Source organism: Melopsittacus undulatus, chromosome 12 (genome assembly GCF_012275295.1).
Source record: "Melopsittacus undulatus isolate bMelUnd1 chromosome 12, bMelUnd1.mat.Z, whole genome shotgun sequence".
NCBI classification, from domain to species: Eukaryota; Metazoa; Chordata; class Aves; order Psittaciformes; family Psittaculidae; genus Melopsittacus; species Melopsittacus undulatus.
In genome coordinates, this window is record NC_047538.1 from 7,556,094 (window position 1) to 7,584,083 (window position 27,990).

The 27,990-nt window shown below is 39.5% G+C and overlaps 1 protein-coding gene across 4 annotated transcripts; it reads right to left on the reverse strand.

Moving 5' to 3' along the window:
- Positions 1-364: 364 nt before the first annotated feature.
- On the reverse strand, positions 365-27,894 carry NADK (NAD kinase). Of its 4 annotated transcripts, XM_031044218.2 has the most exons (14): positions 27,856-27,894; positions 25,525-27,483; positions 21,509-21,808; positions 15,936-16,149; positions 12,178-12,261; positions 9,095-9,224; positions 8,458-8,566; positions 8,142-8,227; positions 7,748-7,850; positions 6,839-6,990; positions 6,214-6,313; positions 5,527-5,684; positions 4,304-4,386; positions 365-3,622 (listed from the first exon to the last, which is right to left on the reverse strand). In XM_031044218.2, the coding sequence occupies exons 4-14, from the start codon at positions 16,106-16,108 to the stop codon at positions 3,475-3,477; spliced, it is 1,326 nt and encodes a 441-aa protein (XP_030900078.1). In that variant the 5' UTR covers positions 16,109-16,149; positions 21,509-21,808; positions 25,525-27,483; positions 27,856-27,894; the 3' UTR covers positions 365-3,474. The 4 variants fall into 4 exon arrangements, with proteins under 4 accessions (XP_030900078.1, XP_012983108.1, XP_030900079.1 ...); XM_013127654.3 differs by lacking the exons at positions 21,509-21,808; positions 25,525-27,483; positions 27,856-27,894 and adding an exon at positions 20,068-20,252; XM_031044219.2 differs by lacking the exons at positions 21,509-21,808; positions 25,525-27,483; positions 27,856-27,894 and adding an exon at positions 17,427-17,441.
- Between the last annotated feature and the right edge of the window lie 96 nt (positions 27,895-27,990).

The window sequence follows — 27,990 nt, forward strand, 5'->3', positions numbered from 1 at the left end:
ATTTTCAATCTTAAAATAACGGGCATCCAAATATTCAAAAGATTATTGCAGATTACCCCCCTTACCTCTTTCTTTCCTCTTTTTTCTACTCTTGGGCCTTCAAACAAGCAGTTAGTGTAGCCCAGCTGGATATACAGAAGATTTGTTTCAGCTTGCACAGCAAATCCAGCTTTTATTTGGAAACTTTGGAGAAAAGACTGGTATCAGACATGTACATTCAAAAAGCTTTAGGTGTATTCCTAAAAAACAAAAGCTACTGTCCCCTGAGGCAATGTACCAACCCCCCCACTGTGGACATTTCCCTTCCAAGCAAGTAATTACCTCCTCTTATACTCTCAACAGTCAAAGTGCTGCTTTACAAATCCAACTTTACAAAAAGATTTTATTGAAAGGATTGAAAAATATCTGTTTTCAACAATATTTTAAACAAGTTTTCAAAGCATTAACAATATGTAACAGGATTTTTACCTCTTAAAAATTCAGTACACTGCTTTATTCCACACTACATCAGTTGTTAGTAATTTCTGAAACTCTCTAGTAGAGAATTACTTTTTAAAGGGAAGAAACCCCAAATTATTTTCCCAGCTTCCATTTTGACCCTTTGGAAAGGATTTGCAGGTATAGTAACATTTACAAACCCTTACAAACACAGCTCTTAATCAGCAAACCCCTATGTTACCAGTACAGTATAAACAAGTTACTTTGTAAGCTACATCTGCAAAATGAGCTTTTATTGCCAATATAACCAAGTCTGCATTACAGCTGTTTTTTTGTCTGGTTGTGCTGTGGTTTGCACAGACGTTACTCACACTTTGAGCATTTATATATGCACAGCTTTGGTGCTGTTTAAACCCCACTAGCCTGCTTGTGAGCTGCTGGTTTGCAGATTAAAGGCCTCAAAAAGGGACACTGTACAGTTAGATAAGTTTGTAATGTATTAGCACAATTTGGGTTGTGTTTTGATATAAAGCAGCTAGTACAATTATCATCAACACAGCTTTTTTGAAGAAAAAGCAAAGACTAAAGTCATCGTGTGACTTTCTTTCCTTTAGTGGGCGACTGTAGCTCTCTACTTGGCGGATCAATGATCCAAATAACATTGCTATCAAACAGGAATAGTTGTACAAGCAAAACTGCAGAAGCCTCAAAGCCAGTGATGCAATTGCAGTACATGATAAATTTAAAGACAACTCCTAATCTAGATCTAATCTAGAGAAAGTAGTTAGGTAACTTGTGATTACAGATTTCATGAACTATGCACTCTGAAAATCAAAGTTCGGCAATTTAGTCAATAATAGCTTTACTATTATAAAAAGCATAAATAAAAAGTGCTGAATATAATCTTATCTTTAAAAAAATACTAGATAAGGCTCATTAACCATTTCGCCTCACCTCCGCAAAATGATTTCCACTTCCTAGCGTGCCTGCTACCTCACTTACCAATACCTTTACCTAGCCACCATACCCTGTTCCTTTTCTCAATTATTGCATGTTTAAATAAAATAGCTTCAAAGCAAAAAGTCTGACACTTCTATAGTTCAAAAAGTAAACAGTTATTTAATAACTGAATACTTCACCTAGGAAACCCGTAAGCATCAAAACAGTGATAAAACAATTACTGCAGATTCAAGTGAAAGAGAAATCCCAAAAGCTATCTGGATGTTCTCCAAGATAGCACAAAATTCATCTATTTAGATCAAATCAAACCAATATTCTATTTTACAAAATTTACAAACTGAGTATTCATTTATATTAACACATTTTTCATTGTGATTCATATAATTGAGAGTTCATTTCTCTTCTATGGAAAAGTGCTCTCACCTGGATTTAGCAAAATCAGACAAACTGGGGCAGCATCCAAAATGGAAGAAACATTATTTAAACCATCAGAGGACAGCAGGTTAGGCAGAGTTTGGAAATGAATACATTTCCCATTACCACTTTGGACCACATAAACAACGTAAGACAATCATGAAAAGTTCTCACTCCACTTTCAAGGAAATCCCACCTTAATCAGTAAATTAATTCCTCCACAATATTATGCCACAGGCTTAGATTTAACAGATAATGTCCATTCCTTTAATGACCAATGCAGCAAGACTTTGAAAATGCTGAAGTTTGAATAGTATGATCGTAAGACTGCACCAACAGAGAACATAAATGTAAACATTATAGTTGGGTTTGATGTTTTTCACTTTAAGTACAGTACAAACCCTTTATTCCCAACTAGACTTTTTGTTGGGGTTTTTCTTTCATAAAAGCACATACAATAAAATATGTACATAGAGAAGTTAGAAACATCTGAAAGCATCTTAGAAAAGTAAATACGAGACTTCGAATATCTTGAGTGTGCTGAAGGCACCGTTGCTACTCTACTGGGAATGTGTCCTCTCATGTATCCACCTGCCTATCAATGCAGCATCCCTTTCTCTATTATTCAGCACCAAGAGCTGGAAGGTACCTATGGAAGTTGAGGGCATTCAGGGCCTAGTATAGGATACTCTTTATTCAAGACAGTAGTGAAACTAGACCATATAGTATTAATTGAAGTCCAGATTCTTCTTGAACATTTGGAGAATTGGTTTTTTGTGATTTTATAATCTCTAATGCTACTATGTATTCCAGAGAATCAAACAACAATGGTAAGAAAAACCAACATATTGATGATTCCCACCAACAGGAACTGCAGAGCTATAAACTAGCTCAGTTACAGAAATGGAGATCACTGTAATAATCAACTCAGTTCACACTAATGCTTGTCCATGTTATTTGTGGGCAGCCCAGGGTCAAACACTGTTCAAATGGGAATAAGAAACACACATGTATTAAAAAAAATATACTTTTTTTTTTACTTAACTAATTCCATCTATTAATTAAAAAAAACACATTCTTCATGGGTGTTTCTTCACAGTGTGCCACATTTGCAGGTACGGAGAAAGTATTTTAAGCACTGTGTTGACGGGGAGCTGTTCTGGGCTAGATGTATTTAAGCTAGCAAAGAGGAGCTTCTTTTTTCTCTTCAAAAAAATTTCTTAAGAGTCTTTATATGCATAGCAGTCTTAAACGGAATTACAAATGTACCAAATGAAACAGAGTATTTTAATGCCACTTTTCTACTGCCACTTTTCTATTATGTATCTACATTCAGCCTACCATGTTACTGGTAAGTTATAGGTTACAATCAAAGCTACAGTTGCAGTTGTCAATACCAATCAGAAAGAATCAATCTTCAGATTGCTCATTTGAAGGAAACTCACACTGGATTACAACAATCAGAGCCTAATTTCTTCCATTTCTACTCTTGGTGGACAGGAGTAGTACAATAATTTCCAGCCATCAGCAGATTAGACAAATATAATTACTATATATGTCTGAGATGGTGACCACACTTGTTAGCCAAAAACCTTAAAATCCAAGCATATAGAAGGGATACTGCCACTTTCCATTCCCATGAGTCTTGTTAGATGTAGACACTCAAAATTCTTCTTCTTCAACAGCAAAGTTATTTTGCTTCTTCCGAACATTCCAGTGTAAACACTCAGCCAAGCTTTCAAACCAGTCGCTCACAGGATCTCGGAAACAGATCGAAGGAAGAGGATAGCAAGAGGTAGTGATGCTAATACTGCAACAACACAGGAACACCCCAGTCAGTCAAGGGCAATCAATAGCATTCGTTCAAAAAATAATCTTCAAGTCACTAGCTAACATAGTGCTAGGCTCAGCCAAGTTGTTAAAGCAGCAAGTTTCCATAATCAAACAAGAACGAAGCCTGCAGCCTCATCTAAAGAGCTTAAAATGGTTAACAGATACACTGTGGACAGCATTCTTTCACACAGTGAGAACACTGAACCCACTCCATGGCATCCTGCAGTCCCTTGCTGGTCTTTACACCAGCAATACAGGGACAAAAGAAAAATGTATGTCACCACATCAGCCTTTAAGTTTCAACTAACAGCACAGTTTAAGCCATGTGGCATTATTCAGAGCCACTGCTTACGATGCAACTCCTATTGGTTTACACCTCATGTTAAATATATAGAATTTTCTAAAGACATGTCATCTTCCTTGCTAAGCATGCAATGCTTATGTACTTTTATCTTAACACTTCACTTGCTTTCATAGGCAGATTGTTGGAAATGAAATACAGCAGAAACTGCACTAAAAGTAAGAGGTGTTAGGGTTTATAAAAGCTTGTTTCTTCACAGTTAGTAACACTTTTGACATGTTAGGCAATGAGAGAAGTGCATGAATCATTATTTTATATGCTTCTAGAGAAATGCTACAACAAAAAAAAAAGCTTGACCTGTCTCCATGGCATATTTCCTGCCTCTTCCTTCCATCAAATGAAACCCATGCTGTATTCCTGGCATCTGGGGAGAGCATAATCTGAAAAAAAAAAAAAAGAGCTAAATTTCAGGTCCAAACCCTATTTTTCAGGGGCAAGGAACAAACAGCTCCATCCTCTCGAGTGGAGAACTGACTCTCCATAACATTACAGTTGCACTGATACTTGTAATCTGTCCATAATAACTGTACAGTGACATGCCACACAAGTTCCAAATCTTCATTTTGTGTTTGGTGTATATATACACGAGTTTTCTACATGCAATAAATCTCCTTTTATAAGTACAAGGTCAGAAAAACCTTTCAGTTACAGCCAGTGCACATTTTAATTCAGTTACATAAGTTAACTTAGCATCTCTTTCAGAAAAAATAATAAAGTTAATCCAGAAAAATACATTTTCATACATGGTGAATCCAAAACTGCCCAATTTAGGTAGTTTTACTCATATTTACTATACATTCTCAGGAAGAGAAAAGAATTGATTAGTATGGGCCAGTAATACCCACTGATATGAAAGTAATTGCAGACAGAGCAGCGCCATGGATAAACAGTTGGTTTATGTTGTAAAGCCCCAGTGCACACGTATTTCTTAATGCTAATCTTCTAACATCCCTAGAGGAGTGCTTCTAAGCACAACTTAAATAGCCTGAAGGCTTGTAACAGATCGAAACAGCAGCAAAGGTTTCTTTCTTACACATAGGTATCTGTTAAAAACACACATTAACTAAGTCCATTTCATATTCAGGTAATATATGCATTTTTCTGCAAGACAGCATTAAAAATAATTAATGAATTACAGATAACTCTACCAATATACTCAAAATCTGCAGTATTTGTTGTTTTAGCCATGAAAGTAGAATTCTTCATTCCCTTAAACACTGATTTACATACACTTTAGCTGAAATGACATAAAAGTTTTACAGTCAGCATGCTAACGTATGCATTCCCATTTTGCAGAATGTTACACAACTACAGTCCAGTAGGAAGCAGTGCGAAGTATTCTGCTAGTGGGTATATTATATTAAACAAAGATGCATTCTTCAACCAGACTTGATCTGATCCTCCTACAAATGAAAGAATGCGGGAGATAGATGGCATTTCCTGACCTCTTCTGCTTTGGTCTGGTTCATGCAGTTATTACAGAAGCTTTTACCTTAGAAAGAGACATAACAGAAGCTAACCTTGAGTTCCACTCCAGCAGGAACAACAATAGGTCTGAAAGACAGTGAGTGAGGGCAGATTGGGGTGATCATTATTGCAGGAACATTGGGATGAATCATAGAAGCTCCTGCTGCAGCTGCATACGCAGTGCTACCAGTCGGTGTGGAGACAATGACTCCTGTGAAAGAAGCAAAAATGTCACTTACATTAGCATTACAATCAGCGTGTTACTTTGGAAGATAACTAAGAAATATCACTGTTATGAAAACGAAGCACAGAACATATTAACTTGTAGTTCACAGGAGAATTGCAGCCTCATACTCAAAAAGGCAGCAGCTCTCCTCTAATCCTGACACAGCAGGTTGGTTTTATGGCTTCACATAAGTTGCATAAACTTCTAGATCTCAGGTTGCATAACTTTGTAACAGTGACATTCATTTGCTTTCAGGGTAAGAGTTTTAAAGATCAGCTTTTGTATTTCATGAAACTGTTGCTTGCCTTCACAAGTCCATAAAGAAAGCTTACAACACTTTCATACTTTGCTGTGGAATGCGACCAGTGAATACACACCTATTCATTGCACACTGATTTCTGTCACCAGAGAACTGCAGCTTCAGACTTTGTTTCCATGTGAGAAAATCCTCCAGTAAAACAGCAACAGTCCACACATGAACTGATAAGCAATTTAACTCAAGAAGCAGACTCACCATCTCCTTGCACTGTTGTTATCAGGTGCCCATCAAGAAAGACATCTACGTTGGAAAGATAAGATGAAGGACCACGATCCACTACAACTTCATTTAGGACCTGTCATGACATCCAACATTACACCAGTCCATTATTGCTGGCTTGGCAATATAATAAATAACAAGCTGAAACACGCTTTCCAGATCTTTGAAAGAATCATGCTGATTTAGTCCTTGCCAAAATAGACTCTCTTTACACCTCTGCCTTATCAAGTGCCACCTGAAGTTTTTGGATGTTAAGATTTATTTCCAGAAGCTGGTTACCAACAATGTGCAGGGTTTTTCTTTCTACTTATACAAGTCTTCAGGATATCCCATTTTAGAACTACTACTTTTTTTTTACAAAATAGAAAGAAAATATGACTCCAGGAAAATACAATATCAGCACTTACAACTGCAGAAAGTAGCAAAGTACACCACTTCCTCATTATTTAGTGCCCATATTTTGGATCAGAGCAATATGGATCAGTCCCACACCACTGAGCTAACGTAAGTAAACTAATGAAAGAGGGAAAGTTGTCATAAAACAAGTAAAAAGCAATTTACAAACACTTTATTAGTTCTTTTGCTTAGTTTCCCCTCTGACCTGATATTGCATAACTTGCTTGCCCACTTCTTTCTCTAGATTTGTAGACACTACTCCATTTTCTTCTATGCCATTTTGTACTGTCATTTTCTCTCTGTGCTCTTTAACTACTTTCACTTTGAGCCTGCTTCGCAGAACAAGGGCCGCATTGCCTAGAAATGAAATAGAGGAAAAAGTACACAAAACCAATACGCTGGTATGGTAAATATAACCCTGTAATGACTAACAAACTGGATGAAATGCCACCACTTATTGCCCAACAGTCCCAGTTTCATTTGCAAGATAATTGTCTACACTTGCTTAAAGCTCAAAACTAATTTTTAGTATTAATGAACAGAATGAAAATCAAATTTGAACTCAGTCTTTCTTCCCTTTCTTCTTGAAAGTTTTATGTGGACACAATCAAGATTGGAAAACAATGTTAAGCTTATGTGATCTTCACTAAGACAAAAGCTAAGCTTAATGAAAATGCATTAATAATACCTATTAAAAGACAATATTCTAGCCATGTGAGAATTTTATATCTCTTCTCAGGAATCCAGTTTGGATTCAACTCAGTATTGAAGAAATAAAGTATTTTTTCCTCAAGTATTTTATTTGCCCCACTTCTCAGTGTCCTGTTTAGATAGTTACTCTCTATTTGTATGTTTAGTTGCCACTTAACATAAGTTCTGCACTACCTTATACTCATTTACCCCACAGATGACAAAGTAATTTCTTAGCCATTCTCCATTACAAATAGCATGGAAAGCAGCACTGGATAGGTCAATGCAATGCAATACTTCTGCCAGTTTAATACATATTTCTTGAGATTCAGTCTTACGGAACAACCTGAATGAGTCAGTTAGGAAAATTTACTAGCCCTGGAAAAAGCTACAGAAAGCATAACAAACAAACACCACAATTTACCTTCTATAACCTGAGTGACTTGGGACTGAAAATTCTCAAAATTAAATGGAGTAAGAAATCCAAGGGATCCCAGATGAAAAGCCATAACTGGAGGCACACTACCCTATCAATAAAGAAAAGAATTTAAAAGCCTCTGAATAAAATCATTTCATACTTCATCTACTATATTGCCTGTTAATATTTTGACTATTGATGTAACTTCAACTGTGCATTATAAAAACAACACAGTACATACATTATTTTCAGAAAACATAGGGTAAAACAGGCTTGATTTAAAACCAAAATGAACAGCAAGGGACAAATCTGAACTCAAAACACAAACAAAAACCCCAAAAACTTTCAAACACTTCAAGAAGAAAAGAGATCTTTAAGTCTACTTCCCAAAAAGACCAACCTGGAAAAGTGAAGAAGCATAAAGCAAGGTCCCATCTCCTCCCAGGCATATGATAAAGTCTATCTGATTGGAGATATCATCATAATCTAGAAGTAACATTGAAATCCAAATTCTTAATTAAGTTTTATCAAATCACAATTTCCTACCATAAATTAAGTGCAGCATGCCAACATTCACTCAAGTATAAGAAAACCCAACTGAAACTAATAATAGCAGACTGCAAAAGACACTTTAACAAACTTAACCCAACCAGTAAGGAAATAAGGACAAATAGGCACTCTACTTCAGCTCTACTTTCAAGAAACCAGTACTATACCTTCTCTGAAGGTGCAAAATTTCTTCTTCACTGGTCCAAAATTCTCATCATTAGCTATAGCGGGGTCTTCCAATACTTTTTTTTCTACATATACTATCATATTGTTCTCCTTAAGAGAAGTAAAAGAAGCTTGTCAATAACCTCTTACAACGATGAAATATTTTGACTCTCTCTGTAATTTCCATTAGTTTCAAGCATAGAAATAATATTTTACAGGAGTGGTCTGCGTCTGGTTGGGGGGGTTTATTTTTAATGTGTGATCAATTCTAATGAGAGTTTTGCAGCACACAAATCATATAATTAAACTCTGGAACACAGATTACATGATACAGTAACGTTGCTATGTTTGCTCAGGGCTTAAAGGATTACGCTCTTTATATCCCTTTCTCTGCAACTCAGAACTGAAAATAGAACGAAGGAAAGTTTTTACTTTACTTTTTTTTCCCTTAAGCTCTTTACCTAAAGTACTTAAGTATTGATCTTAAACTCTGGAACAAGTTTTACTACTTTCAGTGGGAGTGATTATAAAGATTTGTTTGCACTGTGCGATTCTGTTCAGCCCATATTCAACAAAATCAGTAACTGAAACCAGTTGAGACTTTAAAGTACAGCAAAAATGGAATTTACACTTTATTACCTCAGTAAGATACACACAAAGCTCTTTAAAAGGCTGCAGCAGACTGGCATCACGGATCTTTTTAATAACAAGGACGCTCTTGGGAGGTTTGTTCCATGTCAACCGCTGGCTTGCTGGATCCTGAATGTGCCTAGAGAACAGAGAAAGACCATGTTACTACAGTTTGCTTTGACAACATTCTGGTCTGTTAAGAGTATCTCTTTCAGTCTAATTGCCTACAGTCCTAGGACAGAAAGAAGAATGCAATAGTTTGTATGCAATAATCATCTGAATGCAAGAATAATTGTAATGATGTTTCTTCCCCCATGAAACCAATCAATGCTTAGCTTTGTTAAGACAGTAACACAATACTGAGGTGTTCATTCTGGTAACTGCTACCATGCTAACAGCACGTGCAAAAAGGGCTGTTAACAGAAGCACTATAAAGCTCTTGGGTCTTCACAGTCTTCTCAATGCATTTTGAAGCCTGTACATGCAGACACAAATTCTACAGGTTTTCCTAACTAACACTAAACAAGACTATCGCAGGAGAAGGCAAACAATTAAGATTTTAGTACTGATCCCAAAAGTTTATCTGCTGAAAGTAGCACAACAACTACTTTAAATGTTTTAAAAAATAAATAATTATCTTTAAAAAGCATTTTAATGCTACTGTCTATCGTCAGACAGCATTCTAAGACTTGAGAACCTCAAGAACTAAACAAGTAATTTTGCAGCTTTCAAGAGAGCTCAGTAACAGCACCCTCAAGTTGTTCTATAACACACTTTGCTTTAGGAATACCCAGCTGTATTTTCCTTTTTTTGTATCTACTTCTAAGCTACTCGATTTCACAGTTGTATCTCACATATAAAAAACATGACACCATTTTCTACACAGTGCAGATATAGCCCATAAAAGCAAAGCACATTTGTATAAATGCTGAACAAGCCAAATTTACTGAGATTTGGATTTTGCACAGCAAGGGTTAAAATAAAACAGATGATGATGCCAGAGATGGAAAAAAAACAGTTAATTTTACTTTCCAAACCTCCTATATTCTACATATAAATACAGCAGAAACTGTAGGTTAATGAATTAGTTACTATCAATAACATTTACCATCAATGCTACCTCTCCATTCAAAGAGAACTCTGCCTACTCCAACTGTACTCACCAATTCCCTGTAGTTCTACTAAATGAAAGATTATTCATAACATGCTTTAAGATCTTCATGTTTCCTTCCAGGAGTCAGGCAAATGTAACAGCTCCAAGGGGAAAAAAAAGGCTTTTCACTTATTAATAAAGTGCTACCTCAGAAGGAAACATTTTTCTCTGGAAGTCTTTTTTCTTCCCAGTTAAATATTTCAAACATTCCCAATAAAAAGTTGTGAGGCTCTACAGGAAAACCCTGCATAAAGTGTTTATAACAGATCTTCAGAGGCAAGATTTCATAAGAAAAAATCCATTTCCAGGAAGACTTTAAAAGCAGGTATTTGATCTCCCCTCTCCTCAAGACCACAAGCACTTGATTCTGTTTTCACTGGCTACTCATTCAATTCACCTGCTCATCCTACAGAACAATCTTCTGAAAGCAGGCTTTTCAATACAATCATCAAGACCTTAAAAGAGACACCAAGACCTTTGCTAACTTACGCCTGTAAATATAACCTACATTTTCTGTTAAAAAAAATCTCTCCAGTGAAGAGAGTTTAATAATATTACTGTCTGTAGAGAATAAAAATGCAAACAAAAAGCTTTGGCTTGCTTTTATAGAAGCCACAAAAAAGAGAAAAAGCCCTTAGCTGCAGTAAGAATAATTCACAACTTGGTCTTCAAGCAGTTCTTTCCTCCAGTGATCTGAGATCATCCTCTACTCCCCAGCTTAAGCTTCTGAACACTGCTTAAGTAGTCCTTTCCCTGGCAGGTAGTGTGCATGAGTACTGCTCGCAGCCTCTGTGCTCAACTGATCTTGACACTATCATTTTATTGTACCACATTGACCCACCCTGTGGGGAGGAGCATCCGTATGGAACCAGATGGGTAAACACGTGAGGCAAGCTGGGGTTTGATGAACTGCAGCTCTCCAAGCCCTGACTTCAGAGCAGACAGAAGGAATGAGGAAGACCAGAGTTACTTCATGCTGCATGATTTCTGCCATGCCTTCAGAAGAAAAGCTGGGCTACCACCAACCTGTTTGCAGGAAGACTGCTACTATTTTGGTGAGGATTTAGGCAAATAGATACTTAAATACTTTGTATTTAACTGGAAGAACAATGAAATCCATCCTAGTAGGGACCACTAACTTGGTTAATCTGTTAAACCCCAACACACCTCATCTGACCAAGACACCATTTATTAAGTATAAATACATGGTGTAAAAAGCAACACTTTTATGCCACCCAAAATTAAAATGTTTATATGCCTGCCAAGCAGAAAGCAAGCCTTATTCTCACATTAAATTTATCAGCAGTCTAAAGGCAAACTTCACTTTGACAATATTCATATGGCAGAAGTGCCATAGCTCAAATACACAAACTCAAACTACCAGCACTATTAACATGCCCTGCAGTGCTTGTATGTGAAATGGTTATTATTTTTTCTTCCAAAATAGATATAGTGTTTAGGTAGAACAATGGGCACAAGAACACTACATGAATTAGTAATGTAAAACCAGCAAAATTAATTTCCTTTTATGTCTGTTACCCTGCAGGAAATATTCCAGCTGGCAAAACCACTACAAATCCATACAGAGATATACTGCTTATGTCCTGTCATCCCTTGGGAGGAAAAGTACCCAATGATATCCAAACCTTTATTATACTTTTCAGCCTGCAGATCAAGTTAATGCACATCTAACAGGATTTAATTGAGAGTACAGTCAGCAGTGCTATCCATTCTGCTCTTAGACTGACTTGTTAAAAGGTCAATGTGTGATAAATTGCCAATTTTGGCAATGCAGAACTCCAGCTGGCAATTGAGCAACATGAAAATCTCCAAGTATCAGGTAAAACACAAACAGTGGTGGTTAGGGGGTGAATAGTGTAAAAGCAAGCTTTTCTCTTTCACACAGAATAAACACAATGACATTCATTTGATTACTCACATAATTGTTTTAGGATTTTGCAGCATACAGGCCTTTGGTCCAAATGTGGTCACTGGGCATGGTCCGTGCAAGGAACGTGTTCTCCTGAAGATACATATGCAAAAAGATAATCAGTAAGTAAGAGAAATGTGATGACAAACTGGGTATAATTAGCTTCCCAGTCACCAAACCAAATCCTCAGATCACTAACTTCTTTGAAAAAAGCCCCACATAGGACTAAGAACACGTCTTAAACCTCCATTTGTGGTTGACCAGCCAAGGTAATTTTACACATAATAACTCACACATTTCAAATCTAACATTTACGTCCCATACCTACTCCTTGAGAGTGAATTTAATTGAAGCCCCACAGTTTACATCCCCTACACAGTAATCACTTCCTAAATATTAGTTCCAAGCATATTCTTGTATTTGTTGCATCTTCACTTTGCACAAAGGAAGCATCACAGCCTCAGAGAAGATATGGTCAAATTTTCTTAAGTTGGTTCTGCAAATTCATGTCACGGTTCTATTTAGTTTCAACTCTTCAGACACTCAGTACAGAACAGTACATGCATCTCTCAGAGACCACAAAAACATGTTGATAAATTAGGTTTTCCAGTGTAAGTCTTGCCAAGCATTTACAATCTCCAAAAGAAAACAACTCCTTCAGATGTTTTAGCCACAGTCAAGTCACAGTAACGGTGTCCTGCTCACTTAAATGCTTTTTTTTGGTGTTTAAATCTTTGCACTTACTAAAATGCATATGCTTCAATTCTAAGGTATATGGAGATACGCATCTGCAGTTCCAGGCCTTAGTTTTGAATAGGTAGGAAAAAATGCTAACTTTTATCATTATTTATCTAACACAATCTTTGTTTTCAAATAAACAGGAGCTCTGAAATGTTATTTATCCCCAGACATAAATCCCAACCAGAACACAGGATTACTTTGAGCCCTAGGATGAGATTACCTGGAGCAAGTCAGAACTGTTCTGCCTTACTTCCCTCCCACCTCCTCCAGCAAATAGGTAAGCAGGAGTACAACTTGCTCAAGTCATGGAACTGTTGAAATACTATGTAAATGCTACTAGAATTATTCTATTAAAAGGAAGGAGGAAATATGCCTTTCCTGTGCATAATTCAATTAACACTGGAATTGGTAAAAAAACTATAGCTTGGCAGTAACAAATCATTCCTGCACTGCCTTTTATTGTGTATATTATAAAATAACTCAGACCAGCCTGATAATTCACTTTTAGCACCAAAAATACCCTCAGAAATCTAATAAACATCAAAACCAGATGACAGATTAAAAAAATATAATTAAGGAATAACAGCAATATCTTTGTTTGATGTCTAGTAAAATATGCATAAGAGTTGAATTCCAGTAATGAAAATGAGTGTTTCATTTCCTATATCTAACACACAGAAGGGATATTTGTTTTTCATATATACTGTTTTCCATTATTAAGTCCAATCATTACTTAAAGTACACATATGACATTCCACCAAAGCTTTCTTTGCAAGTTCTAATTAATAATTGGCATGTATTTTCATTGAGATTTTACCTGGTTTTATTAGTACTCAGTTTATGCACTATTCAGTGAACAGAAGGCAAAATGAGTGAACTGGATTTAAAGTTCTTTGTTGTAAGACTGCCTTTGCTAAGAATAAGCAGCGATGCACTGGAACTTGCACATCTTTTGGGTAAATACGTGTGTCAGATTAAAGCAGACAGGCAGCTACTTCAATCTGAATTCTACACAGCAAGCCTGAGCTCATTTCCTGACATTTTGCAAAACGTCTTGGGACAATTCTGCACTGAATTGAAGGCAGCTAGTGAATGAATGCACAGCAGCTTAATGGAATAACCTCGTAAACAGTAATGCTAATTCAAACCCACAATGGGTAAGAGCTACAAGGATCATTTCATTTCTAGTGTAAAAGAGAAAAAGTAGTTATTCAGGTAGAAGATAATACACAAAAATTCAGCCAACATGGCTTTTACACAGGTTATCTGAAGTCTACATTCTTGAAGGTTTAAGTTGATCAGGGAAAAATCACCAGTTTTACAGCACACTTTCAACCTAAAGCCTTACATATTGACTCTGGCACACAACATAGGAGCTAGAACAGTAAAGTCAGAACACAATCATCTGTGAACATTTCCAAAAGCATTCAAGTACGCTGACTTTCTGAACTACATACAAGTATTTTCCTGACCTTTTAGCCTCTTCAGATAAATGCTTTTTTTATGCCTCCCTTCACCATAAAGCTTTCCCCTGTGATCTTCAGCCTCACCCATGTATGCTCTGCCTTCCAAGAGCACTCCTACCAGCAAAGCAGTAACTCTGGAAGGGAGTTTCATCTGCTGGGTAACTCTTCCATGATTTTGTCTGTAAATTCTGACCTTACTGTAAGTAAGGTAAAATTCTGTTAACACTTCCCACAGATCATGACAGGCTGCTACCACAGCATGTTATTCGGTATTTGCAATAGGTCCAAAGATCACAAAATCCAGGCAAGCTGTCCACATGACATGAGCCTTGCAAATAGATTAGAAATTTGGCTCAAAGTAAAAATGGGCATTTCTCACTGCTGTGAAACAATCTGCAAGCTCAAACTTACTTTGTGCTGCCCCATGTTATCATATAACCCAAATACAGAGGTTTTTAACACACAGTGCTAGAGCATTAGTAGAAGTCTGCAGAAGCATCTCTACTGTTGACTGATTTTCTTTGAGGCTATGAACTCCACAGATACCTCTTTTGACAACCATGGCATTTTGATTACAGGTCTGCTCTTCGTCTACCCATCACCATTAATTTTCTGCCTTCATTTTGGACTAACCACCTTCTGAAGTGCATTTTAAGAATCCCTTAAAAGCAACTTGTTGAGCAAGTGGTAAAGTGCTCCCTACTAATTAAAGAACTGGAACAAAGGACAAAACTGTTCCTTTCTTGTGACCTGAGCTATTATTGATCTATGAGTTAACATAGCTCAGTACAGATGCATTTGTATTTTCTTTCTGGAAGGTACTTAAGACTTCCGAAGCTAGGTTGAAATACCACAGATATCACAGTATTTAAAGTTCAAACCTACCCCAAACCCTGGAAGTACTTGGGCACAGTGGGCTCTTCAAATTTGAAAATTAGTATTTTGTGTTCATCTGCTCATAAACAGGAACTTTCGAAGCTTTTAAACTTCAAGAACTTCCCCTCGCTGGAAATAAACCCAAACTTTCTTAACTAACCTCCTTACTAGGAAATGCTTTCAATACAGAACACTACAAATAACAGTTTTATGTACAGTTTGTCTTCAAAACAAAAAGATCTATTTCACATACCCATTTCTAAATGCAAACACTTCACTGAATCCAGGCTCAGACAGCCTTTAAATGGCATATACAAAGCAAATCAGTAATGTGCTGTCTTGCTGAAGCTGTGTATGTGCATGGAGAATGTTGCTGAAATATCTAGAAAAAGCAATTTAAGATCTTCCAAGAAAAACTGAAACAGGAGACAGGCCAGAAGCAGCCAGACCCTATTTACATGAGCATCAGTTTAGAACTGATCACCTACATGGTCACTACTACAGAAAATCAAGTTCTTTTCACAGCTTGGCCCACAATAGGACGGTTCACTGATCATCTCCCTCTCTGCTTATTACAATAAAGCACTATTTTTATTTCATTATCACGTGCTACAGCTCCCAGACTAGAGTTGTTTTGTCATTTTTCTTAAAGGGAGCAACAATAGGAAGAGCCAAGAGCCATACCGGAATTCTTTGGTGCTTCCCAGGGCTGGTGAAGCAGACAAACTTCGTGACTTGGCTCGTCCCCGGCTCGTGTTGCTCCACTCCTCATCGTCGTGACATGTTGAGCAATGATAAGCAGACTCTGAGCTCACATCAGCCTTACTGGTACACAGTTTTTCTCGATTCATCTCCATACTGGAAGTGAAGTAACCTCAGTGAGAGAGAAATTCAATTCCTGTGGAAAAACACCAGGAGAAAGGGGACAGGGAGGAAACAGAAAAAACCCCTCAGTATTAGCAAAACTAATAGAGTAAGTATTAAACAGTGAGTTTACACACTTGGATAAAAACTTCTCAAAAGGATCTGGGCAATTGAGAAGTTCTTCAAGGTAAACTGAAGCAATGAGAATTAAAACACATGTTTTCAGATTCATAAGAGGCTCAAAACAAAGTTGTTTCAAGACCAGCACAGATTCACATCTCCAGTTACAAATGGGATAAGATAAATTTATTTTAGATACTGAAGAGGAAGGAAAGCTTTAAGTATTTGCCAAGGAATTAAGACTTAGGAAAAGCTAAAGTTTCCTATTACATGATATACATCTTCAACAAATAAAATTATAATACCCTGAGCTATAGCAGAACACCCCTGTCAAAGTAAGCAAAAATAATGCAATAGAGATAACCTTAATAACCTTTAGTTCTTCAGAAATATAAGTTATTTTCATGCTGACAAGAGTAAAAAACAAGTTGGAGAACGACACCAAAGTTCTTACACCATTTGGGACAAACTGGGGAGATGGTCCAAAACAAATAAAATGAAAGCAGGACAAATGTGAAGTATTTCACTTCCATGAATAAGCAGCGCAAATAAAAGATAAACAGCTGGCAGGCAGCAATTCTGCCACATAAAAAAACCCAAACCCCAAACTTTAACTAACCATCCCCCAAAAGATATTTGGGTGTAAAGTTACCAGAGGATGATAATGACCACAATTTCACAAGTTTCATGTTTCAGAGCATCCCAGCTTCCAGATAAGAAAAGCATCAATGAAGTGAAGCTGTAATTTCAGAATGAGCACTGACTCATTACTAAATTAGACAGAACCACCACCTAACCAAATTAGAAAATACTTTTGCTCCTACTGTCGATTACACTTACCCTGAGAGAACATCACTACAATGAGGTACAATTACTGGCATCCATTAATAATTTGTAAGATCCTGCACTTGTAAAGATATCAATGTGTAGTTGTGGATTACTCATTGCTTGGTATCACTCGTGCCCGTTACTTGGGAAACTGTCATTTCAACACATTGTAAAAAAAATTATCAATTAAAATTTGAAAAATGTAACTCAATTTTTAGACAACTTTAAGCTAAATATAAATGTTGTGCCAGTTAGTTGATTTAAGCACACAATTACCCTGCTGGTACAGGCACATATGTGAATCAGACTAAACTATGACTCAAACAACATAAGTTATCTTTAGTGGATTTTAATTTGAATTACCTTTTATCACAACCTCACCAAGCTTCAGGAATGGATCTCTGGCTGCTTGTTTCTGAACCAGCTACAGAAAACAAGATGTTTAGATAACTGAGCTTCAGTAAAGAAGTAACTTTAAAATGAGATATTCAGTATCTCTGAATGGAAAGGGTCTTTCGGTATCTGTGTGCATATGAAGAAAGTTCTTACCCTGCTTGTTCTTTAAATCATAATCTAAAATAGCCCATCATTTTTTCTTCACAGATCCCAAACAGACCTGAACAAGCCCAGAAACTTGAACAAGACTTAGAAACCAGGTATTTCCAAAAGAAACCCCATCCTTACAAAACTACTCTAGGAAATTATACAAAATAGTTAAGTTTATCTATTGAGTTCGACTGCTGCTAAAGCACTTCAGAAGTATTGAGAGTGACAACCAGTAGTGAGCAATGTCTCATCTCCTCCTCACTATCCCAACCTGCATGTTTCTCAAGGATATTCACGTTTCCACATACAAATGTCCACACTATGCATCCACTCACTAAAGTCAGAATTACAGGTAATTGTTTTTGCACTAAATCAGCACTGCAAAATGGGCACACACAAAAATGTGCAAGTCCAGGTAGGTAACACTACAGAATTTTCTTTTGCTCTACCATCACACAGGTTATAAACTCTTCATTCCTTTTTATCCTAACACTGAGAGCTTTATCTGGGCCTAGGAAATAAAAATTACAACCATTAACCAAGTGTACGGAAATACAACTGTGAATGCAGTTTCTGAAGAACTGGCTCTCAGTAACTTAACTGCTGATGCATGTGTGTCCTACTCCATATCAGCACCATAACTATGAGGTGCAGAGAACAATAATTTTTATACTAAGCAATAAATGAGACGTGTTTCCAGGTGACTTTGAAGTATCTTAATCTGACAGATGCTGCCAGTAAAGAAAATCAGATTAATACAAAACTGGAAGTAAGGAGGTGTACAAACCTACTAAATACAACCTAAGTACTCAATATTCCTTCCATGTAATACTTTCCAATTGAGGATGTTTTAACTACAATTGTTTTACTAACATTCCCTCACAAGACCTTTATTAAATAAGCATACTTGACATAAGGACAAAGCTATCACTGAACAGCTCCCAGGACTGGATCCAAAAGCTTTAGCACATGTCAACAAACTAGCAAAAAGGCTGCTCTGGTCTAAATCATGTCCAAAATCTAAAGAAAAAAATAAAAGGACTTAGATGTTCAGCATTACAGGACAAAGGACAATTGAGGAAGTGTTAATATTTAACATTAAATGCCTGTGATAGTGACATAAAGTAGCCAGATACCCAACCTTTCACTGCAGTTTCCCACCTTCAACTTCTCTGTCATTATAAATGAACCAGAACTTCACAGAGTTTTCATCAAACCATCTTTATGTAAAAGGATACAGCACCATAACCCCCCCAAGCTTTACTTCACTGTTCAACTGTCATTAAGGAATCACTCTCCAGGTCACCTGCAAGAGTGTTAAGTACAAAGGAAATCTGAAACAATTCTGCTAAGCTTCCATATACACATAATCCACATGCAGGTGGTTAAGAGGTATGTGTGCTCACATCTCAAAACCTCATCTTCTATGTGATACATCACTTTTTACACATCTTCAGGACTGCAGCATTTCTACTAGTTTCTTAGGAATTATATCAACCATTCAGCACTTCTCCTTTTGTACATTATTTATCAACCTTGTGTTAGGGCATGAGAGGACAATGTTATACCCAGAAATGAAACCACATGCCCTATTGCTACAGATCCCCATTTGCTTAATCACTTAATTCTGCGGAGAAGTATATTACTGGATTCTGCTGCAGAAAGAACTCCAACAGAGGTTATATGCCTATAACTCCACCCCTAAGGCACTAACCTCCCCCCCCTTCTCGCCCCCAAAAGAAGAAACAGCTGCAACTGGGCAGACAAAACTTCCTTTTTGGTGTAGTTTATAACTTCATATTCTAGTGTGCGCATAGGAAAACCAGCAAAGTAACGCTCCCTATTGCAATGTAGCGGTCTGACAGCGGCTGAAATTTACCAGCGTGTTTTTTGATGACATACTCCAGTGCTATTTCTACTAAAAACCCGGCAGTATGACCATCACGTGCTCAATACCCAGGGAAAACAAGCTCATTTGTTAACCCTGCCGCTTCAAACACCAACACACGCACCTACAATATCAAAGAACAAGCTTTAATAACCCAAAACTCACCCTTTAGCCAGCAATGTGTGTATTGAACAGGCGAGGAGCCGGACCGCACACATCTCATGTGTGACCAGAGACCGCGGGGCAGATTACACGGTTTGACTCCTTACCCTTTCGGGAACGCGTCCCACCTCAAGGCTGCTCGCCGCTCACGGTACCAGCGGCACGGACGGTACAGTCCCAGGGCTACAAGCGAGTCACCGACAGCCGCAGACCTCCGGCTCGCACCAGCCCGGGCCGGCCACAGGACCGCCGCAGCTGCCGCCCGCCCCGCGCTGGCTCCAGGCACGGCGGGGACACGAACCGGGGACACGCAGCGGCCAAGCCCCAGCCGGAGGCCGCTTGGCCCGGCCGTGCTCCCCTGTGGGCTTCCCCTTCAGCGCAACACCCTGCCCGGCGCTCCGGACTCACCGCGTCCCCGGCTGCTGCCCGGCCCGGCCCGGTCCGGTCCGGCGGAGAGCCCCGCCCGCTGTCCCCTCAGAGGCCGGCGCGTCGGCCCCGACCGTGGTGGTGGCGGCGGCCGCGGCGGCTCTCGGACAGTGAACGGGACCGGCGGACCCCGCGCGCCTCCATCGTCCTCTCCCCGCCTCCTCGGCAGCGTCGGGCCCGCAGGCGGGGCAGTGCGCATGCGCAGCGAGGAAGGGCACGGGTGAGCCGCTGCGCATGCGTGAGGCGTGTGGAGCGAGGTTTGTGTGTGGTAATTTCCCCTTTCCTCTATCTTTTTACTTTTAATTATAAATTATGTGGGGCTAGACTAAGCGCTCAGCAATAAAAGGAGAAAGAAACACGAAGAAAAGGGCAACCCCCCCAACATCCGATACAAAATGCACCGTAACAACATTGACGGGTGGTGGTCCTGCTGGGGAGAAGCTGCTTACGTCTGCCTCAAACACACTCAAGGCCAAGCAGTCACTGGATCTGGAAATCATCAAGAGCTTGTCACAAACTTCAACAGAGGTAGGTTGAGGGCCCTATATATATGCCAACAAGAAGAAAAAAATCCTGCACAGATACCAAATCCAGTCAGGTTTTCTAATTTCTCAATTACATTTTCAACCAATAGTACTTTAAAGAGATCATGTATGTGTAGCTCGCTGGATTGTAGATCAGGAGAAGTCCACAAAGTGAGAACAAGTCACACCATTTGACAATGTGGCAATTTGGGATTTTTTTTCCTTTATGTAGAAATTCATGTTTTCAGGAAACTGGGGAGCTGCCAAGAAGTGACAGTCAGTAAATGACAAGACAAACCTGAAAGAGGAAGCAGTTGCTACATGTGGGGAAATACCATAACAATGCTACACCACTTTGTAAACGGAGTACTTTCAGTCACAATTTCTCTTTAATCCTCCTTCCAGACAATGCTAAAGGCCCAGTCTACAAGGAATAAAGGAAACAATACACAGGTTTTTGCCGTTAATGATATCCTGGAGACTCAAATGTCTTTCATGTGCTGAAAGTGATATTCAAGCCATAAAGGGACAACACGAGGAAGGAATATAGCAGTAAGTTTTACAGATTCAAAAGCACTCATCTTAAGAGCTGCAGTAAAACAACATGTTACAGCAAAGGGGAAACAGTGCCTATGTTAACTCTCCATACCCAATTATTGACTATAGGAGCTAACCAAAGAGTAAATTTTCATTTGAGTTGGCTCTTGGGATGGATTTTTCCAAATTCATTAAGATGAAAGTGATAAATCACCACCAGAACTGTTTTCCTGAAGGGTATATATTGGCTGTTAAAATACTAACATTTTCAAACGGGAGGGTTTTTTTTTCCCACACACAAAGTTTGTGCAGTTGCTTAACATTTTGCAAGAGGCATGAACTGTGACATAATGAACACTTACCCTCATTAATCAGTGGAGATAAGGCTGCTAATCAGCTAAGCCTATCCTATTTATAAAAGAGCTACAGTTGTAACAGCAAATCTGAGCTGTCCAGGTTCAGCAGTGACCTTGGAAGTTCTGTTTGCTGGTCTGGACAGATGTAAGAGGCAGACTGGTAACATCTCTTCTGTCCTCCACAAACTGAAGCGCTATGAGAGGAGTCTTAAATTGCTTCTGAGCATATCCTCCTAACAGCATGATCAGAACAGTGTAGCTCAGCACTCTATTCCAGGTTGTGCGTCCTTTCTTTCAGGAAAGACACTGGGGAAAAATAAAGAGAAATGTTGGCAGAAACACTGAGAATTAAGTATAAAAACCACGCTGCATTGTTCTACTATGGCTCTGTTTTGTGAAATAGAATTTGACTGGCTTTAGATTAATAAAAAAAAAACTATAAAAATGTTACTGTTTGTTTGACCAGTTGGACAGAAGACTGGGGCCTGATAGGGGCTCTGCTCATCCTCCATCTACAACTCAAGCCTATGCAGCAGAAGGTATTTCCTTTAAACAGGAAACAATTAACAAATTGCCTCTGTTAGCACCAAGGAAGGTTGATGAACATAGTTCTTACCTCTCAGACTTCCTTTCAATCTCTAGTGATTCAGAATTCCTGAGGAATCACAAGGAGTAAAAATGGACCACAAAGGTTAAATTCTTGTGAAAATGGTGGCACATGAGCGTGACAAATGAGCTATTTATCAATTGCCACAAACTCCAGGGCCACTGACATAAAGGCAGAGAAATGTATGCTATAGGATTGCATTATTCAGGCTGATTACAAACATCTCTAGTTGTTACATAAATATCATTATGCCAATTTTAAAGACTGAACTGGATTAACTGACTTGCACAAGGGTTAAGGAATCTGTGCTGGGCACAGCTGAGATAAGCCGTCAGGAATGCTGGGATGTAGCCCCACACTCAATCCACTTGACAATACAGATCTTTGATAATGTCAGATGATGATTGAAAGCCATTGGAAGACAGTAAAGAAATCTTAGGTAATAGGGAGTGGGGAGATTTTGGAAAAATCTAACACGTTAAGAGTAATACCAAGGGTTTGTATCAAGGAGTAGCTCCCAGGATTTACCTCCTGTATCATAGCAGAATTCAGAGAAGAAACAGACCTATGGAGAATGGCTTGGGATACAGCACGGGGTGTTCTGGGAGGCGTTCCTGTCTCTCCTTGCATGACTAATGGATTATGTTTATCTGCCTTCAAAACAAGTAAAAATAATTACTTACCTATCAATCTTGTCAATACTGTGATCTCACTACACAGGAGTGATACAGGAAATGCCTCTTGGCACACACCCAAGGAGCACACAGTCCTTATTTTATGTATTTCCAGTTACTACTCTATCTAATACAAGTAAGAACTAAAAAAACCAGGTCTACTTATTATACCATTTTACTGTTCACAGGAAACCTGGTGGTTCTTTTTAGGGAAGACCTTGATTCACAGGAGACATTGATTAAGAAAGCAGCTTTATGAATTAGAACATTTAAAAGCTAATTCCTCCAATTACCCCAGAGGAATTAGAGTGTTTGCTAGGCAAGCCCACTGCTTGCTGTCCAACATTTATGTTCCAACACTGGAACATAGCAGTGGGCTCCCTGCCCATGGGAAAGGGGTTGAAACTATATGATACTGAGGTCCTTTCCAACCCTAACTATTCTATGATTTATGACAGGAACATAGAAGAGATGTCAGAATCCAGCCTTATAGAATTCTAGTTCTCTCAGTGTTTCAAGAAATCTGCTTTATTTGTATCCCCTAGACTAATATGGGAACACACCTCATCACCATAACAAACAGTTGAAAGATACTGAAATTGCAACTTTAGCAGCTAGCTGGCTCTTGATAATGGGGGAGCTGGTTGTTGCTATTTCTTTACTTGCCAGAAGCCACCCAAGTAAAATGAGTAACATGAACACCCTGTTGCAATAAAGGAGGAAGTTGGGTCACGAGCTTTCAGAACTGCCCAAACTTTGAAAACTGTTTGATGAGCAGCAGTAAAGAAACAGTAAGATGGTTCCTTTACATTTGATTCCTCTTTGATATCATGTATTATCAATCACATTGACATCTAGAGACTGTTATACAGCCACAGAATGATTTTAAATAGCAAGAAGCACAAGTTGAACAAGTAACATGAAACCTAAAGTGGCCAAACCCTGTTCTTGTCATTAACAAGGGTTAGCAAGTGAAAGAATTATCACTGTAGGCTTTTCTTGCTTAAGTGTTGTACAGGTATGGAATGCCATGCTCTTATTCCAATGTAGATGGAAAACTCATTCTTCTACCTAGGTTACCACAACAAAACCTTATCACATCCCAGGTGACTGCAGTAAGCATCAACTAGTCATATGATAATATGTGTGTAAACACACAGTCATGACATTATTGCAGATGGTGATGGTTAACTCATCGTGACTTAACACATTTCTTCTCTGGAAGTCAGGAGGGAGCCAATGTGCAGCTTGCTCATGAATAAAAAATGTCCTTCCAGCCCAGTTGTAAGTCCAAGAGCTTTCATGTCCACCATCAGCAAAGTTACTCACATCATCATACTACGTGGTTCTAAAGTCCCTGGAAGTCAGCACTCCTTTGCAATGGTTGGCTTACCAGACAGTGTACTCTTGTATTAAACACTGTTAAAATCAAAACAACACAAATCAGTCCCTAGATTTAAAAGTTACTCTTCCTTTGTCATTTTTTTTCTTGTAATTGAGGCTCTTTGTTCTTCTGACCTTTAGGTTTGTGCTGTCCTAGGAATTATCGAATAGCACAAGGAAGTGACTTGGTATCACCATGACACTTGTTTTTTTGGTTGTTGGGTTATCTGGGACTTTCTGGGGTTTTTTTTATGTGTTGATAAACCTAAAATCTTGATAGAAGAACTTCAAAACAAAGTGTCTGGATGCTGATTTGCTGAGGAAGGTCATTTCAGCAAGATGTGAGCCAAACTAAGGCCAATGCCAACACAACCTGGACTTGAAAAGCCAGAATTAATGCTTGCAAAACTGTATGCACAGGGAAAACTTAAATATATTCCAGAAAGCAGAAACATATAAAACCAGGTGATGGATCGGTACAACACAAATGCAGAAGAAACCAGTCTGGAGCCCAAAAGTTTCAATGTATGATGGTATTAAGTCAGAATATAAGCCTTACATCACACCCTTCTAACTGTCAAAACCAGAAATGACACTAGTCTCTGCCAACTGCTGCTTCATTTGCATCAGAATTCTCTATACCCCAGCATTATTAACATTCCCCTTTTCATGTATTCAGCTCCCTTGTGTTTTGCAGATGCTCAGATCACAGATGCATTTGAAAACCTTCCCATTCAGATCCTTTGTTCTAGATCACAGAAAGGTGGTGAAGATATCCTTTTCCTTTAGTAGTATACTTCTGTGCAGACATTCCATATTGAAATAACAGCCTGCACTATAGTTAAATGATCCTTCATAGAAAAGAGGAAGGTAATTTTTCAGATCAAAGAATGCCACACTCAAGAGATCGGCACCTGCATTTACAATAGCTTGAGTGAAATTACAGGGCCTACCACCTCAGGCAGAGGCTTACAGTGACCATGGACCCCAATGAAACCCATCCTTTCCCTGAGACACTTGCTCAAGAAAAAGTACCAGAATGAAGCATGTTCATGTCTCATGATTACTAACTAGCTACTCTTAGGCACCGGTTTACCTTCCTTCTTCATTCACAGATGATTTTCACAACTCTGTGGTCAGGCAGCTACATATATTTAAAAACCCATCAAAATATCATCTATGCATATTGCCATCACCCACCAGTCCTATGTCTCCCCCTTCTTCCACCAAAGATAGTTTTCTTTTTAAAGATTGTTTTCTTTAAGACACGTCTTAGTTTCCTGTTTGCTGATTTCTTCCTCTGTTGCTAGAGGACAAGCCTTCCAGCAACTCCAGTTCTGGCAGTGATCCTTACTAACCTTCAGAGATGCCCAGTAAGCATGGCTGATCCCAAATTACTTTTTCACTTCCTGTTTTGTCTCTTAAGTATTCGCCTATTGCGAAACAGCAAATTAGTTATTCAGAAAACATCTCAGTAACCAGGTAAGCAACATAATGCTTTTAAGTCTATTATTAAACAATTCCTAACCACATGAAAATAGGACTTGGTGATACCTCAACAGGCCATGCATTTGTCTGCCCCAAGGCAGGTTCAATTCTATCCATGTCACATCTAGCAGACATCTACCAAAACAGTTCTTTAGGTTCACTAATGGTAGGAACACTACAGCAACTTAAGGCTACTTATTTCAGTGCTACTCCTTTTACATTAAAGCTATTGTAGTGCAAAACTTCCTTGATACATTCTGAACTCCCATTAGCTTTTACTCTATCCATAAGTTATATTCTTAAAACATTACGCAGAGAAGCTGTGGCTGCCCGATCCCTGGCAGTGTTCAAGGCCAGGATGGATGGGTCTTGGAGCAACCTGCTCTAGTGGAAGGTATCCTGGCCTGTGGCAAGGGGTTGGAACTGGGTGAGCTTTAGGGTTCCTTCCAACACAAACCAGTCTGGGATTCTATATACTGTGATGTGGGACTGTCACTTGAGGACAGAAGCAGTTGTCTCTTTGCCCCCAGGGGTATCTGACACAGGCAGTAGCTGAAGCTGCATTTGCTGCTGTTCCTATTTACCCTGCTCCAGAGCCTGGACAGAAGGGAGCAGGGAGCATTAAATCCCAGAATCCAGGGAACAGCTGCTTTACAAGCTGCAGCGATGCCCTCTAGCGTCTGTGGGATGCTGCAAAGTCCTTAACTGACCTTTTTAATTTAGCTCAAAAGGTTCAGGCATGAAAGGTGATCTTTTTAACCAGGCTCAGTAACGCTCCTTACACAGCCTGTGACAGCAGACTGCCCATCAGCCAGAAGGAATTCATTTTGGTGCTTCTCCCAGACAGTTCTCTGCAAGTAATATTTTAGGTCATAAAAATTCACAGCTAAAAGGCTTCTGATGAACCTTAGGGGGTTGTGCCCTGGCATCTCTTATATTCGTTTCCTTTCATGAAATACAGCATGAAATTCATGCACATTCTGTCAAACATCACATTGAAACCAACATTTCAAATTTCAACATGTGACCTCAAATCAAACTACTGAAGTAACATGATAGTTAATTACACAGTTATGACTATAATGTCAGAAGTGAGAACCCAACCATCATATAAGCCTAGGAAAAGGGGCATTTAGTGTTCGCATATGGTATAATCCTCAGTTCCCAGCAGCTGAAGAGTCTGCAGCCGATCAGTCATGCAGGTAAAGTTCCTAAATAATGCATAGCACTCCTGTCAGTGAGTTCTTCATGCACATGCTTCCTGTCAGGATCACAGTTCTCTTGACTGCAGTCAGCAGTAGTGCAGGGAGCCATTCTGGAAAGGGTGGGAAATGAACCAGAATCACTTGCAGACTGTTTCACCAATGGATCCCGTTTCTAAAGGATAAGCTCTAAGCAGCCAGTTCTCAAAGCTCTTCTATGGGTTGTGTCACTGGGATGTCCTCCACCGAAGAGGATACACGGGTGTCTCACAGCTCTTCCCAGACACGCTTGCACGTCCTGCATGGCCGTAGGTAACACATACACACCCCTCAGTGCGCTCCAGCCTACTTTGAGCTATGAAGAGGGATCCTTCCACACTCAGAAATGCAGGTTCTTTCTTGCCTGCAACAGTAAGGTGCTGCCACATTGAGAGCGTCCAATTCCTTTACCTTTCTTTGGCCTCTCCAGCTTCAGCCCCCACAGCTCCTATCCACAGCCAGTGAGCGCTCCCTCTGCCACCGCACCATGAGCAGAGTGAGGCTAGGAAGTGACGGCCGATGTGAGCCTGCGGTGGGCACAGCCAACAGCATCCCGGACGGACACCCACGGTGTTCTCTGCGTGGCCTCTGGAAGAGGGAAAGAAGCAGTGACCATTATTACTGCGGGTTAACTCTGGCCAGAGCCCCCTTACCCACTGGGGCTTCTGGCAGCTCACTGCCATCACCTCAGGGGCTGGGGGAGGCCTGGAGCAAAGGAAAAGGCTCCCGGGAAGGGGGGGGACACACGGGAGCTGCGGCTGCTGCACATGATGAGCAAGGGCAGGCTCAAGGGAGCCTCCTTCCCCTCTTCCCTCCCCCCAGCTCTCAGGGAACCCCCTGGGGCTGCCGTGAGCCGCTCGCCGCCAGCGGACCGGGAGCTGCTGCACCGGGGGGGCTGGAAGCTTCTCGGCCCTCACCGGGAGCTGCGGCACCGGGGACTGGAAGGTTCCAGACCCTCACCGGGAGCTGCGGCACCGGGGGCTGGAAGCTTCCAGACCCTCACCGGGAGCTGCGGCACCGGGGGCTGGAAGGTTCCAGACCCTCACCGGGAGCCTACAAGCCTCGCGTTCTGCCGCTGCCGCTATTGCCGGAACC

Excerpts from the sequence above, each read along its gene's own strand:
- NADK (XM_031044218.2), bottom strand. The coding sequence starts at position 16,108 with ATGGAGATGAATCGAGAAAAACTGTGTACCAGTAAGGCTGATGTGAGC. Across the intron at positions 8,228-8,457 it reads ATTTTGCACCTTCAGAGAAG|ATTATGATGATATCTCCAAT; the intron begins GTATAGTACTGG and ends TGTTACTTCTAG. Across the intron at positions 6,991-7,747 it reads AGTCACTCAGGTTATAGAAG|GCAATGCGGCCCTTGTTCTG; the intron begins GTAAATTGTGGT and ends TTTCATTTCTAG.